At 40.1% G+C, this 22,092-nt stretch overlaps 2 protein-coding genes across 8 annotated transcripts in view; both read right to left on the bottom strand.

Annotated features, from left to right (window-relative positions):
• scaf8 (SR-related CTD-associated factor 8) overlaps positions 1–12,732 on the bottom strand; it is a 28,063-nt gene extending 15,331 nt beyond the window's left edge. For 2 of the 4 annotated variants that reach the window (XM_085767236.1, XM_085767235.1), the window contains exons 1-3: positions 12,598–12,732; positions 11,545–11,628; positions 8,226–8,319 (exon numbers count right to left, since the gene is read on the bottom strand). Coding sequence is in view for 2 of the 4 variants with exons in the window: in XM_085767234.1 (XP_085623360.1) it covers positions 11,545–11,628; positions 12,598–12,627 (114 nt within the window). In the remaining 2 variants the exon portion in view is untranslated. The remainder of the gene's footprint in view (positions 1–8,225; positions 8,320–11,544; positions 11,629–12,597) is intronic. The other 2 variants (XM_085767234.1, XM_085767233.1) reach the window with 1 other exon arrangement.
• A 1,043-nt stretch (positions 12,733–13,775) lies between these two features.
• The window catches only part of LOC146964074 (connector enhancer of kinase suppressor of ras 3-like), a 47,755-nt gene continuing 39,438 nt past the window's right edge, over positions 13,776–22,092 (bottom strand). For all 4 annotated transcript variants that reach the window (XM_085768234.1, XM_085768236.1, XM_085768237.1 and 1 more), the window contains 8 exons: positions 21,435–21,604; positions 20,177–20,250; positions 17,722–17,793; positions 16,993–17,057; positions 16,523–16,647; positions 15,922–16,279; positions 15,427–15,617; positions 13,776–15,030 (listed from right to left, as the gene is read on the bottom strand). In XM_085768234.1, coding sequence (XP_085624360.1) covers positions 14,830–15,030; positions 15,427–15,617; positions 15,922–16,279; positions 16,523–16,647; positions 16,993–17,057; positions 17,722–17,793; positions 20,177–20,250; positions 21,435–21,604 — 1,256 coding nt within the window. In that variant the 3' untranslated portion in view covers positions 13,776–14,829. The remainder of the gene's footprint in view (positions 15,031–15,426; positions 15,618–15,921; positions 16,280–16,522; positions 16,648–16,992; positions 17,058–17,721; positions 17,794–20,176; positions 20,251–21,434; positions 21,605–22,092) is intronic.

Here is a 22,092-nt window from a genome sequence, read left to right as displayed (position 1 = left end):
ATATAAGTTAATGGGTGCAATATCTACAGCATAAAGAGTCTCTGAACACGACAGACATTACAATTAAGAAACCATTATTGCATTCATTTTGTCAGAGCACACCAAGACAAGGCTGATAAGTCCCTTGGCTGAGCAGAGGTGTAACTATGATGAGATTTACAGTCAGACTGGATTTTACCTTGTGTGGTAGGGCAAAAACCCAATGTGACAAGTAGCATGGGTAGGATTGTAGCTGTAATCTCCAGAAGTAAGTTTGGCCAGCAGCCATCAAGTATTATGCTTATTTTACTGTAAGTTAGGGGTGTAAAAAAGTGTTGTTTTTTTTATATGAGCCTTTCAAAGAAGAATTTCTGTCAATCGTGACAGACAATAAAGCTTATTTATCTATCTTAGTTCAGAAATGTGCAATTATTTCACAGTTAGTCTGAATATACTCTCAGGGACAATGAAGTCGTACGACACAGTACAGCATACCATAGCCTAGACAAAAACTCATAAGAGAAAAAGACCATCAATGACAAAACACACTTGAATAAAGAGGAAAACCATCCAGCATAACCATCTGTGATCAGCTAGTTTGCATATCAGAACATTGTCATGGATCTAGTCTATTGCCATACAGGACTTAGCCTGCTGCTAGCCTTTCTGTCACATTTTCACAACTGTAGAAAATGATCATGTGCAAAGCTCTTTTATGTCCATGGGAACCAGTGTGAAAGATTAATTTCTCCTCCTATAATATTGTTGTTAGTGAGCCTATTTATAATTTTATGATGATCAAGAGCTGTTAGTGGTAAGTTTAAACTGCACATCAATTTAAATTTTATGGTAAAAAACAATTTGGGGTTAGTGAATTTTTCTTAACGTTACAGATCCCAATTTTGGTTAAACATTTAACTATGTAAACGGTCACACCCCTCCTGTCAGCAACCTCTGTCATTGTGCTTCACTGTCTGCCAGGCAGCATGCCTTTCTCTGCAGAATTACTTCACTGACAGAACAGATACAACGATACAAAGAAACATTTCCTGTCCTGAATGAAAAGTTCAATCAGACCACACCATTCAAACTGCTCCTGAAGGCAGGAGTGTGTGGGGCAACAGACCTTTGTCAAAACAGGCATTTTAAGTTGTCATAGCTGGAGACGCACAGGTGTAATGGATGAGAGAAAAATGAATACAATCCGGGGCGGTGTGTGGCGTGGCGTGGCGCAGTGGTTAAAGCGGCTGCCCCATGTAGAGGCTACAGTCCTCAACACAGGCGTCCCCGGTTCGAATCGGGCAGACCATTCCTGCATGTCATTCCCCCTCTCTCTGCCTCCTCCTTTCCTGTCTATCTCACTATGTGCTATCAAATAAAGGCAAAAAAGCCCCCACAAAATATACTTAAAAAAAAAAAAAAAAGAATACAATCCATATAAATAAGCCAGTTCCAGGATCCTTGTATTGTGCGTGCTGGTTCACTGATGCAACTTAAGTCATGTTGACGACATTTGTTTCACCTGTGCCTGTCCTGCTAGGGCAAGCTAAAAGGTTGAACTGAATAGAAGTCAATGTGTCTTTTCCCCCTCTATCAGAAAGTCTAATTTGATTTTCTATTATGGATTACTGAGAATAATTGCTATTTAGAGGCATGCAAACTGGTCAGGGGTGAAAAAGGTGAGAAAAATTCACAGAAGAAGAAAAACAACACACGCTCTAGAAAGGTCAAGGGGTCAACTGGGAAGGTTGGGTGGCACCTGTTCTAAAAGTTAGTCTGTGCCTGTGGGGGTATGCTCCCACTGAGATTTTTTTTAGAGTATAAGCTACTAAATGCTAATCTTTAGTGACTTTTTTGATGTGCTGCTCGTCCAACAGAATAAATTAGATTAGGTTAAATAAATTACATGGTATGGATTAACTATGCACAAACATCCCTTTACATATCAACATAACTACTCCCCTCAGCCTTTACTACTATACTAACATCCTACAGACCAGGGACAGACTGATGATGTTAGCTAAGAAATAACTGTTGCCAAACATACTTCAATTCCGATTAAAGGGAAGTCCACAAACTGATCTGAGTTTTTTATACAAAAGAAAGTCCTGGCCTTTTTTCAGTGTGTGACATTGCTGACCACCATCTGGCAACTTGGTAATAACCTTATTGTCACCTAATTTGGGCATGATTTACAGAGTTTGAGTAAACTGGACACATTGAATGAATTATCAAGTATTAATAAGAATGTACACTCACTGACCAACTCTGTTTGACCATCAGACGACAGGTTAGACAAAGAGAGTTAGTGATTCCAGATTAGTTTCCATACTCTGAAACACTGTGTGTGTGCTAGTTCTTTTGTCTGTGTGTGTGCGCTAGTTCTTTTGGTGTCAAAAATACCAAGCTGCTGAAAAAAACTGACAGACTGAAAATGTATTCTAATACATCCCACAAAGTGCAATGTGAGGAGATGAGGTTGAGCCCTGGACTGTAACACGTGTCTCCTATTTAACCTTGTAAACTGCAACAACTTTTAGATGAAAACAAATGGTCAAGACAATCACAAATTATTGCTGCTTAGGGCTGTCAGATCAGACTTCACTATTCATACAGAATTCAAATTATTTTCAAAATGAGAACATTCGAAGGTGAAAACTGACGTTCGAATGTGTGCCTTCCGCAACGATGCAAATTAACGTAGTGTGTCGCGACGTTCGGGGTAGTAAACGTGGATAAAACAAACAATTCTGTAGTTTTTGTGCGCGACGTAGAGCTGCAGCTTTAAATTTACAAGCAGAGTTTTTTAAATTGCCTGTTTATTCGGCTGGAGCAGTGTGCCTACACACTACACTCACACCTTTTTTTCTTTTTATCAATCGATCTGCGGACCATTTATGTGCCGATTGCGGATCAACTGTGATCCGTTGCACCACTACTTATAATATTTCAACTTGCCTTCTTAAAGTTTTATATTAAGTTGGTAAAACTTAAGTAATAATAAGCTGGTATAGGTGTATAATGTGCTAAAAAACAACAACAACAAAAAACACACACAAATTTGAATTTGATTTGGAGGGAAGACTGACAGCCCTATTGCTGATAATACATTTGTGAGTAGTGGTTCACAAGTGAGGTACTAAAGTTATAATACTGAGAAGTAGGTCAGGGGCGGCTATATTGTACCTCTGCTGCATTTCTGTACAACATACGCAAGGAACAGCAGCTTTGTGGGGTGTAATGAATAATGATGCCTCATTTTACAGTGAACTATTTTTTGAAGTTGCAACACTCATCTTGCCTTAGATCCACATTTATAAATTTGGTCCGTCTCACTTCAAACCTTTCTGCAGCATAAAAATCAAGAGAATAGTTTTATCATAATAACATTGCTCTTAGACGAAAATACCAATAACATACCAAAGACACATCATGCAAAGAAACGGATACAAATATATTACTGAGAAGACTCTGGTAAAACAGGCAAGCTACTGGAGAAAACAAATGTGACTACAGATGGAACAACACTGGTCCAAATGTGTGTCATTCTTTGAGTCACAGTGCTAAAATTAAGGCCCTTCTGGGTTGGTCCAAAAACTTACAACTGGCATTCAAATTGTGTGTCAAATGTCTCTGCAGTAGTATATTTATCAGCTTCAGCTCCTATCAGCTGTGATGTCAACATAACACCCCAATTAACACACATTTTCTTTCGTGCTCGTCTTTCACAGCACACACTGTAAACAGACCTGTCATCTGCCCAGCACGGTGCTGTTAAAACAGAAACCCCACAGCTACACCTTCCTCTAAATGGGCAGCTATGTTAAGGAGTTTTGTCAGAAGTCTAAGAAACACACAGTAAACAAGTAAAGTGTCAGTAAAACACAAAGACTCCAAAACTTGAAAGGCACTGTTCTGTTCTGTACATGAAATGCAAAGGACAGCAGCTAGCAGCTGACTCAGAATCTGTGAAGATATTCTCTTCACTGCATTTGTGTCAGTGTGCTCTCACAACTCTGAAGAGACAGGAAAACTCAACTTATGGCACGTAGGGAGTCAACAGTCTTTTTTAATTAGCATTTTTAAATGCACTTATTTTAGTGTATAAATAACTCAAAAAAATATTATTCAGACAAACTCAGAATATGAAGTAATGTCAGCAATATGTAGTTCATAGTATCCTTCTCAGTAGCTCTTACTAATGGACATCTACAGATGGTTGTTAACACTGTTGCAAAGGGACGGGTACCGACACCTAGTACTAAACTGGTCCCTCTGCAACATAAGACCTTGTAGGAATAACATTTTTTTTTTTTTTTGGGGGGGGGGGGTCGTAGCGGAAATAATGAAAGTAATGGCAAACAAACACTGCATATCTCCAAAATCAGGCAGGTTTCCACGATGCCAAGTAGCCTATTCATTGTAATGTAACAATTGCCGATGAGAACCAGTGTCAAAAAGGAAAAAAGGAAGAAAAAAAAAAAAAATCGATCATTTTAGGTCTAAAATAAGGAATCTGAAGATTTTTAGTTTAATTGCTCCTGTTTTGCAGTAATTGTGTCTGCCCCCACATCGCCATGGTAGCGATGAATGGGAGTGGATGGAAGTTCTGCTGCTTAGCAAGCCGACGTGTTTGTAAAACTAGATCTAATTCAAAATCTTACGAAGTTTCACGCGAGACCCAAGTTGACGCGGTCGGTGAGTTTACGTGCAGTCGGAAACTCCCATTTGTGTCAGAAACACAGGAATATCAACTCTTGACTTGCTTGAAGTAAACAATTGTTTTCCACAGACAGCGTCAGATGGCTACTCAGACATGCACCGAGAAGTTTGTTCACTTCAAGCAAGTCAAGAGTTGACATTCCTGTGTTTATGACACAAACAGGGGCTTCCGATTGAACGTGAAGCGTCAACTTGGGTCTCGCACGAGACTTTGAATTAGATCTAGTTTTACAAACATGTCGGCTTGCTTGAAGTAAATAAACCTCACGGTGCATGTTTGAGTAGCCATCTGACACTGTCTGTGGGAAAAAAAATGTGGCTTTGAGGGATGTAAACAGCCTAAGCAGCGTTAACTTCCATCTGCTCCCATGGCGATGCGGGAACAGACACAACTACCGCAAAACAGGAGCAATTAAACTGAAAATCTTCTGATTCCTTCTTTTAGACCTAAAATGATAGGAAAATACAATTGAGTTGAATTTGCCCGGAATTGTCCTTGAAGTTCTCTCACATGTTTTATCTCACAAACTCAATTTCTCTAAGAGATCTTATGTGTGTGAGAGGTGTGGCAGTTTTGTCTCACACAGTGAGTAAAGTGCCGCAAATACACAACCCCTGCACTTACTGACAATGGTTGAGACACATAAAATGCAGTTTTTGACCTAGCTTGTAGTTTATCAGTTGGTTGCTCCAGCTGCATTTTGTATGCTACCAACCTTGAACCCACACATGAGAGCCTAAATGGGAACTAATCTATGTGAAAGGTTATGGAAACTTAGCATTTAAAGGTACAGTGTGTGTAACTAATTTGGCTTTTTATTGGCAAAAAGCATATATTGCTTTCATAGATACGTATTTACCGAAGTCTAATCACAATTGCATACAAATGAAGGCTTTCTGGCGGTGCACCCAACCGAGGCTGCCATGTTGCATCGTCATCTTTGAATACGGTAGCTGAGAGGGGACAAACTTGGTTCAAATGCTCTCTTGGCTTGTGCCAATCAGCAACCCGATCCTCTATCAGAGGACGATTGACAATGGGGTGTTTTTCTGTTATAAAACACACCGGACACAAGGTGCTGAGCAGCATTAGCAGCTAGATTGTCCAATGTTGAACTGTTTTTGTACAAAGTGCAGCCAAACACCAGGCTGAAGAAAGAGGAACAGCAGAGCTCCCTGACAACTCCTTTGTGGAGCTGCAGATGAACCGGCTAGAGAGCACAACGCCATTTTTTTTTTGGTCTTTAAGCAGCGCTGTTGTTACAGGTGATCTATGATCTACAGTATGTCCGTGTACGTTAGTCGTCTGATCTTCCTTCACGGGACTGCACTAAACTCTAAGTCCTCCTGCGTAACTTTTTCCTGCAAAATATGACTGAAGGCACGAATGGAAGCCTGTACGTGTGTTAAAAAAAAAAAAAAACATAGTATCGCTCAAAGTTATTGTTATCAGTAACGTGTTTGTTTTGAAGACCACGCTACAATCTAGAATCTGAACGCTGGATGTCTGGGATTCCTCCCCATTTTACACACTGGGGCTTTAAGAACAGGCATGTTCCTACATTCAATTTGAGATATTCAGTTTCATTCCCCCCCATTACAAAAGTCTATAGTGGTAATTTTTCAAATCAGGGCTACTGAAGCTTGCTACTGAAGAATGTTAATTGAGCAAAAATAGGGTTTAATTCTATTCTTAATTTTCGTTATTTTTCTTTTTTTTTACAAATAACAAAAAGTACTGAGTACCCCAAACCTAACAACCAGATCAACAAGCAGTATTGGTGAAACTAGCAGCACCATTGAAATCTTGGTGATTAATTAACAATAGTAAAGCTCCATTGATCATCATCTTTTTAAGCCAAAATGTGAAACGTCATTAAACATGTCTGAATCTGTCAAATCTATCATGTTAAAATGGGAAGAACTCTGTAGAGAGACAAAGCCAAACTGAGTGGAGCTCAGCATGCAGAGTGCAGTTCACTGTCATAACTTAACTCTGACAGAGATTTGCTGAGTCTACTCAGATTTGACATTGGGCTGTTCCACTGTATTTGAAAGTCAAACAAGTGCACAAATATTGGAGAATTGTATTTCTGTCTAATCCACTGAGCAAATTCAGAATTACCCATAGATTAATGCAACAGACTGCCTTATACTGCAGTAGGGGGGAGCATTTGCCAAATGCTCCATCACTGTGATGCTCTGCACTGCACCTATCAGCACAGTACTCTGCTGCTGTTCTCAGCCTAATGTGAATTGGTGGAAGTTATCAAGATAGTTGGATAATTATGACACCAAACCATCAAAGACATAATGTGTGGAAGCATTTTGGATTTACTGCCACAGAAACTCAAAAAAAAAAAAATCAAGTGGCACCAATGTGTATGCAACCAACTTAACCAAGGTTAACTCCTCTAAACTCCTCACACGCCTCCAGTGCTACCTGGGTATCTGTGCACAGACTCTAGTCCCTACTTAGTTATTGTACAGCACACATGTCTGACACGTATGACCAAATATGTATTAGTTTGTATTAGAGTGTAAAAAAGTCTTAATCTACTTGGGTACTCCACCCAAGAAGATCCTACAGTACAGTATAAGAAACGGGGAATAGCAGTGTGCCACCATGAAATAATAAGCCAGCCTGCATGTACAGAAGGCATGAATCACAGCTGCTCTGTCACACCAAACAGTGCAGTGTGAAAGAGAAAACCTTGAGAGACGTATGAAGATTGTGGTGACTTACTTTCGACTAATTGTCACGAGGAACATGAAGAACACCATAAAATCGGTGCATATTCTCATTTTTCCAGGTCATAGTATTTCAAAGGAGGTTAAATCGAAAGCAACTGGACTTAGTTATTTGTCTAGGAAGACGTTTCACCTCTCATCCAAGAGGCTTCATCAGTTCATGTACGCATCTGATGCATACATAGACAAATAACTAAGTCCAGTTGCTTTCGATTTAACCTCCTTTGAAACACCATAAAATGACACCCATCAAGATCTATTCTGAACCACTCCACCCTAACCTGCTTTCTGATTGTTGTCTGGAAATCTACAGTCTATATGTGATGTCTGTTGTGTTGAGAATGAATGCTGAATTGCTGAAATGTACATTTAGTATTAATGTTAGATCAGAATATGGATATTCATATCCCCAAAGGTCGACATTCATTAATCACTCACAACTTGTGGTTTTAAGCTCCACTCCAACTACTGATTTCTCAAACCAATATAAAGTACAGCACAAACAATAAATGCTCCGATTTAGCTGTCAAGAAATGTCAAAAGATAACTGCAATAATCACACCAAAACCAAGAAATTTAACAAGAATGCACCTTCAACTTCAAACACAACATCAAAACCTTAAAACCAACATCGACCAACGTTTGACAACCAGTGAGGGAGCCCACAGTGGCTGCAGAGAAAGCCTCTGCTTTTCTGGGTGTGTGGGAGCAAAATAACTTTGAATAATTTTAGTTGTCTTCCATCTTCCTTGTGAAACAACCCATACTCCTACCTAAGCTGGTTAGGGATTCTCTTATCTCTCTGTAACTCTCTCCACCCCATCCTCCTCCTTCACATTCAGTGCATTGGGGGAGCTGGGAGAGCTGCTGAGGGAAGGGGAAACAGGTGTTATTCACAGGCAGCATAAGGCACAGCAACACCAAACAAGGTAATACATGATCAGAAGACTCATCGTTAAGGGCTGGTGTCCTTGCTTTGTGTAGTCAGGCCATTTCACTAATTCATGTGTAATGCAAAAATGATTACAAAGAATGATAACAATTTGTCCAATATCTTCACTCTTGGCGTTCAGCAGCTCAGTAAAAGGTAACCAGTTCAGTACTTCAAGTGAACTACAACCTTAGATATAAATCAAGACTTGGCCAGCGACCGGCCTATTCCTATTAGTGGCTTCTTATGGGCCCATCATGAAGGAAACCAGCCATTAGTGTAATGTATAATGAATACTAAAGACACAATACAGAAAGTGTCTTTCTGGCAAAACAGAGACAAATCTGTACATACAACTAAGAAAGGTTTTGAACAGCCTTTCAGTTTCATTATAAGAGCACCCTAGTTATGGTGCTGTTTAAAGAAGCACATGTTGTGACACTGACTTGTTTAAACAGGCCTACTAATGACCTTTATATTATATTAGATTATATTATACAGTTACAGTAAGAGAGTATAGCAGGTATTAGGGTTGTCACAATCCTGACATTTTAGGTGATGATTAATTGCCATACAATAATTGCGATTAACAATTTAATTGCCTTTTACTGATCATTTCATGTCATGATTATAGTACAAGCCTAAACATTGGAACATACAAATAAAACCTACATTTGTTTGCCTTTAGGCTATGCAACTAAATCAATGATGTTAATGTCAATAGATGCTCATCGAAATGCGGCGGTCGAATATTAGAAATGAAGCTCCTTGAGAATTAACAGTTTGGGGTGCTCAACTCATGTGTCATTAAACCATAGAAGGAGGAGGAGAAGGAGGCAACATAATGGTGTCAATAAAAGACGACATGGTGGAAAACGATGAGGGAAGAGTAACAGAAATAGACATTTCTGTTACAGTTTCATCAAGCTGTTTTTATACAAAAAATATGCAAAATAATTGTGGTCTGCACAAATTATTGCGATCATGTAACAATTGTGACAGCCCAAGCAATCATTGGTGTTTTTTTAGTTTGTTTTTTACTAAACACGGTTGCAAGAGAAAGAATAAAGGATATTATCATATAAATAATATAAAGGATAAAGGATATTATTATATTAAATAAAGGATATTGAGAGACTTAGTTCCTCAGTTGAGTAGCATTTTCAATAAGACTATTAGCAAGATTTGAAAGTCCAAGCCACTGGATGTCTACAGCATCCCTCAAGTTAAAATTTTAAACTTTAAAGGGTGTTCACTGTTCCATCTCTGAAAGTTTGAGAAACTTGAGTTATTTTTAAGCTCCTTGAAACCATATCAACCTGATCAATACCCCAACAACACATCAAAATATGCTTCCATTTTAAATAAATATAGCTAAGTCATCACAGGCTGCTTAGTGACTCACAACTCACTCTGGTTTACATGCTAAGCACCAAGCCCAGGAGTCTGACTTCAGTGATTGTGTAAAGGGTACTAAAAGTGCTGCCAAAACATGGTTCATCACACAGCAGTGCATAGTTTCAGTACAGGCACTGACAGAGGACCTAAGCTGCTGCTGTGTAGACAGACTGTCATAATACTTTGAAATTAATTACATATATTAATACCCATACAGCTTCAAAGATTTTTTATACTTTATACTGTATATTTTGTACACACAGGTATACAACGATGGGCACAAACTCAACTAGTCAGCTGAGTCTCTAGCATGGCTTCCAATCAGGACAGCAGCTCATCAACAGAGCTATCAAACTACATTTAAAAAAATGAGTTAGCTCAAACATTTCAAAGTAGCACTTAGATTTGACATACCGCAGGAGGAAAAGAATAGATGTCACAATGAAATGACTGATCCCTGAAAATCTGTTTAACCGATTGGTGTCAGGGTCCTGGTATTGTTTATGCTGGCCTGGCTTACTGGGACACTTTATTAGAACAAAGCCATTGTTTATATTAGTAACCTCTGCGCTTTTCCTACAACGAATAGTAAAAATGTTTCCAGTGAAAAGGTTAACCACTATTATATACGTAGTATATATAACTGTTAACCTGTTCAAAGTGCAAAATGTACATGTATATTTTTCAGCATTGTCATTAACTGATAATACATCCTTACAAAATCAAAATCGTGGATGAAGTTTGGTGTTAGCACATACTCTAACAGTAAGTAACAAAAATGACTGGTGCTCCAGTTTAACTATTTTAAGATACTAAAAAGTTATTACGTAGTCCCACAGGACTTTGGTCTTGCAGCAGCCATCTATCCTCATGTAAGTAACAGTATTTGTCACTCATACAGTGCCTGTATGATGGGCTCTGCTGATGGTACATTACATGAATATCCAGTAAAAAGAAATTAAGAACTGCCAAAAAAGGTACAGTAGGTAGGCTAATATACATTATGCTAACATGTTTTGGCTCCCTTAAAGTCATTTCAGCCTAGCAACAACTCGCTAGTGTGACCTAAGTTTCAAAGCTTTACAAAGAGTTATCTGATGACTACAGATGCTTTAGCACTATTTTTAAATGACATAGCCTAATTTTCCCAGGTATTTGTGAGAGGAAATAGTCCTCAAAAGATGAAATGCCCACACCTCACAATCCTCTAGAAGCTTGAAGAATTTGTTATTAAAGACCTGAATAATAAATTCCTAAAAACACATACTGTATGTATTCACGGATCATATCAGACAGAGTCTGTGGTTGGCTTTATCTGAGTTTATGTAGTTCAGTTATGGATCCACGCACTGGGATAAGTAGATGATCGGCAACTTGTGAAAAGCACATTAGAGGCAAACAGCCACCGGCACGATGATTTCTGTGTTGCATAACTGACATCAGTCCAGAGTCTACATCTGAGAGTCTCCTTGTTTCCATTTTTGCATCATTTTAGTTATTCACTGGTGACAAAACAGCAATTATTTACTTTGGGTTAATAATCTAGTATTTTCTATCTTTATCATTCATCAATTAAATGGCAATATACCATTACCACCATTTAATCCACATCTTCCTATTTTTTAAAACAGTGTATTAAAAGTGTATATATTAACACATGCCTTTAATCTTTGTTTTGACATAAGAATTGAAGAGGAAATCCCTTTCATGACCATTTCTTTATTCCCCATTACCTTCCATCTCCTTTAAGACTACATACTTACTTTTATAGCTTTGATCCCGGACTTGGTGATTTGAGTCATCTTGGCCTTGGAGATGGGCGGCTTGTACTCATTCAATGAGTACAGCTGAAAAATGAAATGAGAGAGAGAGAGGGATCTTTTGTCACACTGTGTAATAAAACGCCCCACAACAGTCACATTTACTCGACTACTGTATAACCAAACAGTACCCCCGATCACCCCCTCCTGTTGGAGAGCTTTGTTCGCCCTTCCTAACACGTTCATTGTGGGTTAACGTTATGCTGGTGGCCAGGGAGCCGCCAAGTTCCTAAATAAACGATGTAGAGGAGTACGCCTCCGATAAATTGACTCGACACGGCCTTTTAAGCAAAACAGCCATTATTTGCTGCCAACTGTAGGATCTAATTCACATTGGCTCTTGGCTGAGTGGACAGTGAAGCCAGCAGCACCGACCCTGGCTGCTCCAAAGGACAGAGACTTTGGTGTCAATGCAGACAAATGATGGTTGCGCTACTAGCTGCGGTGGCTAGTCATAAACCTGGCAACCTAAATAGGCTACTACGTTTTTTCCCACATAGTTTACATACGGTTAAAGTCTGCACCTGGAGGATATCCCTACACCAGTCAGACATCAACTACAGAAGTGTAATAACGGGGGAAGTGGCCGTGTGATAAGAGTATTTCCCCCACGCCCGTGTTTGTTAGCCTCCGTACCAACTTATCACGCAACTGAGGCGGTTTTGCTAACTTGCTAGCTTGCTAGTTAGCGTTACTTCGCTAGCAACGGGCTGAGGTAAATATTTACAAACGAGCTGCCAACTTAACGCGGTGTGTAATCAATTTATATTCCCTTTAGCCAAAGTCTGGACAATTCACATGAACTAGATGGCGCATCAATGTTATCGCTGTAATGTTGTGAAGAGACGGCGGCCTTGTCCGAGAGACTCCCCCCCCCCCCCTCTCCCTTTCTGCTACTGGATGCTAACGTTGGCTAACTAGCACCCGTGAATATGAATTAAACAACGTTTCCTGCCGTCTCTGTGTTCAGTATTTTTGCAAGGCTTTTACACAAACCTCATTGTTAAATGCTTTGACGGCCTCCATGGTGTTGTCTTCAGGCTTGCAGGTGGCTGTAAATAATTACAGAGATATCTCCTCAGTAACCGGTTCAGACATGCATGCTCGACGTTTGGTGAGATGGAGGAGACTGCCAATATGGCGCATATAACCTCAATGGGAAATCTGCAGAGGGATCGGCGACTCCTAGCGTCAGTTTCAGGGAACTACAAAGTCTACTAAACACTCCCTCTGCTTTCAATAACACCACAGCCCTCTCTCAATACCTCTCAGTTTTCACATGTTGCAGTCTTGTGCCAAAAAATAATCACGCTCATCGCCTCCCACAAATGTAGCCTCTATACTGAAAGCAAAGCAGAATTTTTTTTTGTAATTTTATTAAAATAACAGCATCCTCATAGTTTATGTCCATTACTTTGCATTTAGTTCAGGCATCTTCAGCAATTAGCCTACATAGAGTCTTGAATCTTGCATGTAACAAAACAAGCTTTGCACAACTGGACTTGGGTTTTCCTGCCAGTCTTTGTCTGCAGGTCCTCGCAGGCTCCATCAGCTTGGATGGGAACTATCAGTGGACAGCCTCTTTCCAGAGGTGTTGGGTCTTGACGGGCCACTCAAGGACATTCAGGATTGTTCCTAAGACACAGTGTTCCAGACAACTCTTTCACCTTGGAAATATCAGCGCTTTCCACTGAGCTGCTTTCCTTCAGAGCTGAAATTCACATTCTCTGAAACCTCCCCCAGATCTGTGCCTTGATGCAATCCTGTCTCTGAGCTCTGTGGGCAGTTCATCCACCTCTTGGGTTGGCTCTTGTTCCAATATGCTCCATATATAGACAGGCTGTGCCTTCCTAAATCATGTCCAATCAGCTGAATTGAGCACAGGTGGACTCCAATCAAGGTCTACAAAGATCTCAGACAATAAAAAGAAATGTCTGGTATCATAGAAAATGATACAGATAATTTTTATTGTATTATACATTTGCTAAATTAAATAATCTTATATTCATCCTTTGCTGTCCCATTATGAGGAGGACAAATTAATTTAAATGACTTCAACAAAGGATGTATTTTGATTTCCATTTTTCCATCAGTGCTCCTGCATAGGCTACACTGTATGTCGAAGCTCTCGACCATGACCATGTGGATCAAAATTAAACCAGAATGGCAAGAAGTTCACTCAAATAACACTTTATTTCCACATATACAGGCAATCATACTGACTTTCATACCGATCAAAGGGAAGTGACATCACACATTCATTTACAACTATTTACACATAGTTTATTTAACATGCACAACGGATGAAACTTATTACAAAAAAAAATGCATCTTTGTGCCCTCAGCTTGGTCGGGTCACTACCAGCAGGGTTGTCTGTACCCCCCTTCAACATGGCCTGAGCTTTCTGTTGCTCTCTGGAGGTGTGGCTGGGCACAGTCACATTATTCCTGGTGTATGTAACTGTATCATCACCAACTTATCTACTCATCTTATACTAGCACAGGGTTTGATGGCCCAATTTCAGTTTGTTTTCCTGAGAATCGACTGCCATGTTTATATGCAATTAAATGCCCTAAATCCTGTCTCAAGTCGAATGACACTGGTTAGTATAGTAATAAAGTTTTTATCACATTTGTAATAAAATAGTATGTCTGTTACTGTCAATGTTTGTCGTTTGCCATTATGGTTGGAATTCTTCACTTACAACCGTTCAGTCTGGGAAGTCTTTGTGTTAGGTGTGTTGATGTGATTTAATTGACAACATGCACAGATCATTCCTATCACTTTCTGTGAAATGCAAGTGTAACAGGCAGTTGTGGTGCATGGCACCAATAAGAGACTGACAACAGATAAAAAAAATGTTCACTACTGATGAAACCAAAATAGATAGAAGGAGTGTTTTTCATGCAGAGAACAATGGATCCATTATTCCAACGTACGCCATCATTCCACATAATAAAACAATTTATACATAGGCTCACAGAGTTACATCATAAAAACAATCAAACAGTAAAAGTAACACTAAAACACGTTTCACGTTTTTATGTGAAATGCTACTTATAATGTCTGCACCATCTGCATTTAGCAACTAAAAACACATTCTACACTGATCCAGTTACTTGTTGAACAGCACAGAGTCCGCCGCTATGGAGCAGCAGTCTCGGGTGAAAACATCAGTGTAGTAGGTGTGTATTCAAAGTAATGTGAGTGTGACGTCTTCAGAGTCTTTATAAACTAGTCTCCACCACGGGAGCAACACTGACTGATGCTGCAGCTTTTGTGGCCTCTGCTGCCACCTGCTGGTCCTTTTTGACACAGATCTCCTGCACCAAGGGCGCATTGGCCTCCTTCCATTCTCTGAACTTGTGTGAAGTAAGCTCCTGGTCCGACAGCACCTGTTCCAATGCCTGTAGGTCTGCTTCTTTCGACTGAGATAGAAAAGAAAAATACAAAGACAATGAAAAAAAAATTGATATGGGTGTAAACATTCCAAATTCTACAAAAAAACAACAAAAACACTGTAATGCAATGTACAAATCACAAAGTCCTACTTGTCCTACCTGTAATAGGCCAGGCAAGGCAATTTGTATAGTGCATTTTTACAAACAGTTTGTCTCAAAGGGTTTTACATAGCATCATAATAACATCCTCTGCGCTTATACCCTCATGTTGACTGAGGAAAAACTCCCCCAAAAAACCTCTAAACAGGGAAACATTTTGGAGAAACCTCAGGGTGAGCAACAGAGAACGGGTCACTCACCTTAATAGTATAGCATAATATAAAATCACAAGCTAAAAAACAGATAATAAAACAGAAAATGTACCTTTAATGTGCTGTTGAGTGCCCTGATAAGGTGCAGTTTATCATTGATGGTATGGTTTTTACAGCGTTTTATGAAGGAGGCCCTGAATTCCCTTTTTGTGGATGGTTTACGATCTCCTATTGGCGACAGGCTGGCCTCTTTTAGATGATTATACAGCTTCTCCATCTCATCTGAGCTGTTCCCACGTTCCCCTGAAACAAGATAAGGTCTTGTTTTATTACCACCGTACACACCACAAAGCATACAGTGAGTCACAGACGAAGCAATATGCATTTAAATAACACAGATCAACAAAATGTCAGTGAGGTCGCAGCTAAGGAAGATAGAGAACAAGATTGTATCTGAAATAATGTAAAATGCCACATTAATAGACAGTTCTTCCTTTTAGCATAGATATTATCTAGAGTTTTGAGAAACAGGAAATGCCCTCTGCGAGCACGTTTTCTTATAACTATGAGTAAAATCAGCAAAAATCTCTTTCTCACAAAGTCTCACCTCCAACCTGAGCACCTACAGCATCCCTCTGTGCCGCCTCCTCCTCCACGGCGGGGCTTTCCTCACTGCACGCTGCTTCTGAGGAGTCCTGTGGTGCTGAGCCCTCCAACACCGGGGAGTCCTCCTCCTCCTCTTCTGTCTCCTCTTGCGGAGGTTGATGTGTGTGTACTTGAACCGAGCACACCACTGCCGTTTCCCCTGCGGGAGGAGAAGCCTGCGAGACCAGGTCCAACCACGACTGCCGGTGTTTGGAGAGCGAGGAGGCGGAGCCCTGTGATGTCATTGTGCTGACGGGCGACGAGAGCGAACCGTTGACTTCGCTGGGGACCGTGGAAGAGTAAGGGGGAGGGAGGGTACCCTGAAAGACAATTACACTCCACTGTCAGACGTAATAATATACTTTAATATGGTTTTGTTCAGTTAAAAACATCAGTTTTATTCTATTTGGAAGGAAAAAAAATTTGCATTTTAACATATGATTTTCCTACTTGACAATAATCCCACACAATCCAGTTGCTCCAATACTCAGTAAATATCACATGCTCCTGTATTGTTGTGACCGATGGTGTAATGTGGACCATAAGGCAGACACATGACTGACCTGATGTGTGCTACCGAGCGGTGCAGCTGCATCCACAGAGTTCCGCAGGGTCTGTTCAGAGTAGGGTGGAGGGGGGATCTCCGTGCTTTCAGTCTCTTCATGGTCACTGGCTTCACTGTAACACTCTAAACACCCACATGTGTGTGTTAGAAATCATAACATGATGAAAACACCAAGAATCCATAAGAAATTACATTCATTCTTTTTTTTTTTTTTTTTTGTTATTTTGGTTCTAAGATAAGTTATTTATGGGATCATAACAATGTTCACTTGTACATGAATGTTTGTGCTAGGGAAATTCTCAGGAAACAATTTCCTAAAAATTCAAGTGAATACTGTAATGTAAAAAATATGTTTTTAAAAAAAAGAAAAGAAAAGAACCTAACATGAAAAACTGACACCTGAGAATCTGGATTTTCATTCAACAACAGTAACAGGTAACAAAAAAAGAGATGATGATGGATGCTCACCTGCTGCAGGGTTTTGTTCTGTTGGCTCATACTGAATCGATGCTAGGCCGAGCTTATTCAACCATCTGAAAATAAATAAATAAATCAACTCAATAACCTCTCTGACACAAGAGTATAAATTAATAAAACGAGGTCCAAAATAAGCATATGACTTAACTGCGAGTGGTCAATATGCAGAATTGAAGATATAGCCTAGCTGATAGTTGTAAACAACCACTGAAAACAGCTTACATCACTGCAGCCTATTTGTATCCTGCCTAATATCAGGTTTCAACACTGCTTCTCTCCTCCTATCTGTGCCCACATATAGTGACTGAAAGGAAGCCCATTATTTTTCAATGTTAATTCCCAAGCCATCTCCAAGTTTCTCCCCTGCTGCTAGAATCCTGATTTGATAACTGTGTCAACTGTGATGTCATGTCAACTGTATTTACTTGCAAAATGATCACTACGAAGGTCAGAGGTGACACATGCTGCTCCAGATATGAGACTGTGAGGAGCTGGCAACTCTCTGCTAAGCAGCCGTGGTTTGTCAACAGGTCGAGAGACAAATGTGCTAAATTAGCAGCACTCCAGATAGAGGAGGAAGTCCAGATCAGTCACATGGCAGTTGGCTGGCCAATGGGGGAACAGCGATTACTCAACTCACACACTCAGTCACAGACATTTGTGTTCCAGTAAAAAAGCAAAACAAAAAGCAAAACAAAACAATGCTGTTCTGTGACTTACACATTCATCTCTTCGTGGCTCTCAGCAGCAAAATAAAACATCATGACTTGTGGGTGGCAGGCTTTGAACGCACTGCAGGAGAAAAATAAACAGAGAGGTTAAGACAGGGTCAGACGTAAGACAGAAACAGTGTGTTGGGCCATTATGTTTCTAATCAGATTTATAATTCAAGCTCTTCACTGAGATTGTTTTAGTATTATGCTGACTGTATGTGGGGACAATTTCTATATCATTTAGATCCAACAATAGATAAACAGTGCAGTTAGACAGTATTCACATTTTGTGATATTGCTGCCTTGTGATAACAACTGTTTGAAGGAAGTTACCCCTGCATGAATCTACACTCAATACCACATTAAGAACAAAAAAAACAACAAAATGTATATCTTTATATATTTCATTTAGGGATTTTTGGTAACTTTATTAAAAATGAAAGCCTGAATTCAGATTCTTTCATGATGATGATGATGATTCTTTTAATGACCACACAGCCAGGCTGGTGGAATTTGCTTCCAGTACAGCTTATTGGTACAGGTTCCAAACATATAACATGTATAGACAGACATACAATTACAACTTATAGTGCCATGCTTGTTCCACAGTGTACAGAGTTCAAGATATTTATTGCAGTGGGGATGAAGCTGTTTCTGAAGCGGGTTGTTTTGGAGGCCACTGTCCTGTAGCGCCTCCCAGAGGGGAGCAGCTGGAAGGCAGAGTGTGCAGGATGAGTGGGATCTTGGACAATTTTCCGGGCTCTGCGCAGTGTCCGTTTGTGGTGAAGTGATTCAAGTGATGGTAAGGGGGAGCCAGTGATTCTGGATGCTCTGTTGATGATGCGCTGTAGTTTCTTCTTTGAAAGTGTATCAAGACTGCTGTACCAGACTGTAATGGATGAGGTGAGGATACTTTCAATGATGGCTGTGTAAAAACGGAGCAGGAGATGGGACCTGACTCTGAACTTTTTGAGCTGTCGGAGATGGAAGAGTCTTTGTTGAGCTTTTTTGTAGATGTGTTCTGTGTTGATTTTCCATTTTAAGTTATTGGTGATGTGGGTTCCGAGCAGTTTGAATGACTCGGTACTCAGTACTTAGTTGTAGCATCTTTGAGAGTGATTACAGCCTTGAGTATTCTTGAGTATGACGTAACAAGCTCTGCATGCACATTTGGAGATGGTGGATTTGGTTTAAGTCAGGGTTCTGGGCCACTTGTGGGCGTTCACAGAGTTGTTCGTGAGCCACTGCTGCACTGTCTTGGCTGTGAGCTCAGATGATTATCCTGCTGGAGGATGAACCTTTAGGCCAGTCTTGAGGTACCGGACACGTTGCACGTTTCTCTGTTCTGCTCTCCCTTAACCCTTACAAACTGTTCAAATTTGATACCTTCACAGTATGGTTCGGGTCAATTTTGACCCGGACCAAGAATTCCCTCATAGTAAGTGTCTATATTGAATTTTAAACTACAGATCTATTTAGAATGATTAAATAGCCTATGACACATACATTAATGTATTCAAAAAAAATTATTGTATTTTGGGTCACTTTAGGAAAAGTCATAAAATTTCAGCCTAAAAGAATGATGTTTAGGGTATTTTTTCTGCTGTCAAATGTCAAAATGGGTCAAATTTGACCCGGACAGTATGTAAGGGTTAACCCCGACAGTCTCCCCTTTACCCACTTCTGAAAAACACCACCATGACCATGTCTCATCCCTGGGGTGATATTGAGTGGGTGATAAGTAGTAGCCAGTCAGTCAGAGAATCTTGTTTCCCACAGTAAGAACGTTTTTGTTTGTATGTTTTTGGCTAAATCCAAGCTTTAACTTTCTCTGGCCTCTCTGCCATACAGCCCAGATTGGTGGAGCGCTGCAGTGTTGGTTATCCTTCTGGAAGTTTCCCCAGGATCACAGAAGATCAGTCAGAGTGACCATTGGACTCTTGGCCAGTTATATTACCACAACCATTCCCTCTGGTTGCTCAGTTTGGCTGGGCAGCTCTGCTTTTTCCCAAATGTCTCCAATTTAAGAATTATGGAGACCGCTGTGAAACCTTCAATACAGTGGATTTGTTTGCTGCTTCCCACAGATCTGATCCCTGCTACAATCCTGTCACTGAGCTCTGCAGCCAGTTCCTTCCTCCTCATGGTTGGCTTTTCCTCTCATATGCACTCTCACTTGACCCCACATAGACAGGTGTGTGTCTTTCCAAATCAAATCCAATCAAAGTGAATTAATATCCCAGTTTGACGCCAAGCAAAGATAAAAAAAAAAGATCTATTTAGACGATTCAGCACCTGAGTTTAAGTATCATCACAGAGGCTCTGAATGGTTAGTTTTTACGTTTAAAAACATTTATGGGGTATTGAGTGTAGACAAATGATGGGAAAATAAATTGAAATGACTCAAGTATAAAACTGCTACATCATTAACTGATATAAACCAGGAAGAGAGGAGGCCTTACTGTTTCTTCTTGCACTCTATGGCTCTGTCGATCATGAAGTTGGTGAGGTCAATGTAGCCCTCGGCTTTTTCTGCCTGCAACACACAGATTGAACAACAGTGAGCGTCAAGGGCTTAATGATGATTTCAAACCACTTCCTGACATTGACACCTGCCGTTACATTGCAGCAGGCTACTTCTTCTATTTTCACACACACACCATGTGATGGTGACATACAGTAGATCTGACTGGAATCATCATCATGCCAGTAAATCAAACCTGTCAGTTACGTATGCCTGAATCAGGGCCTGATGGGATATTAGTGACACTGTCAGCGTCAGGAAACACAGGGAGGCAGCTGTGGCAAAAACAAGTGACTCATTCTCACTGCATCTGTGCTATTTACGTGATGTGTTAAATTCAAGTGAATCACTACATTGCTTCAAAGGAATGTGTCGATAAAATGCACCATTGCAAACTGTGTCAATTTTTGGTTTCAATATAAGCAAAGGTTTTTTTGTCTGTTTGTTTTTTCTCAAAATCATTTTTTTGGATTTTTTTTCCTGAAATATATGTAAGAGAAGAAAAAAAATCCTCCTTGTAGAAACATTCACCCTTTTCTGTTTTGTTTGTGTACATTCAGACAGACATGATGACAGGGATTAGTGTCTACTTTGTGGGTTTTGTTACAAGTGATTGACAATTAAACAATGTTTACACAGTGATTTAACATATTAAGCTTTACACCAGCAGTATGACCAATAATGAGTTGACCCCTGATATGGTCATAAAGCCTCATACACACAAGCTGACACACGTGTTGCAGTTTTATGTTGCAATTCTTTCTATTGTTTGAGTAACGTTGGCAAAAAACTACAGGGTTATGAAACTTTTTTTTTTTAAATGTCAATATTATCATGATTTGGATTTCAAGATCTAAATCTTGAAAATCAACCACTGTAATGCCCCCATCACCACCAACACCACAATTATTTTATCTACACTGTTAAATAATCTGCTTAAGAAGGTGGAACAAATTTGAATTTGAATGAGCTGGGGGAGAGCTATAGAGAAAAGGTTGGTGGAGGAAAGTGGGCAAAGAAAGAAACAGAAACTGATGATTATTATTCTGTGTTACTCAGGATTTGCAAACTGAACTTTGTGCAGCGGCAGCCAGCTCACGCACATGGCTCAGACAGCGGTCAAACGTGTCTAAATTGGCACATCCCCTGGTGAAAAGGCGGTTTAGAAAAAAAAAAACACAAAAAAAGAAACTCACCAATTGGGTGGTGTACCAGTAGAGAGCCGTCTTCTTTAGCGCAAACCAGTACTTCTTCCATTTTATACCCAGGAAGCCTTTACTCTCTTTCTTCCTGTACAGCCAGCCCTGGTGGTCTGGCTGACCCAGCTCTTTGACCGAGACTCGTCTTCTGCTCATCGTACCATTGCCTGTGCACAAAAAGCAAACATGCACGTTAATGCACAGAGACCTCCTCCCCTCGGTCCACAGAGAAACAAAGCCACAGCAGAATAAAGTCTAACAGAAGACAAAGAGAGAAGTCGGAAACACAAAACCCAAACAAAACAAACATTTCCATTCAAGTCCAAATAGGCCAGTGCATTTGGTCAATAACCAAATGAGGTTCTAAAAATAACACAGAACAAACCCACACAACAAAACCCGGAACAATCAATTGAGAAGTTGTGCTACATTTCAGCCTACCTGTTTCTCAGTATCACTCAGCAGTGTCAATACAATGTCAACAAAATGTCACAAATGTTTGCTTCCAAGAAGAACCGAGGCTCTTCCAACATCACAGAGCTAAAATAGATGAGAACTGAAGTGAAACTAACCAAGCGCTGTCTGAAACACCCTCTGTACACACTAATTGCCCTGCCACTTCATACACGCCCACAGAGGGGCCAAATTACAGTTG

Source organism: Trachurus japonicus, chromosome 22 (genome assembly GCF_045865225.1).
Source record: "Trachurus japonicus isolate A0001 chromosome 22, Traja_1.0".
NCBI classification, from domain to species: Eukaryota; Metazoa; Chordata; class Actinopteri; order Carangiformes; family Carangidae; genus Trachurus; species Trachurus japonicus.
This window is presented reverse-complemented; position numbering and strand designations above follow the sequence as displayed.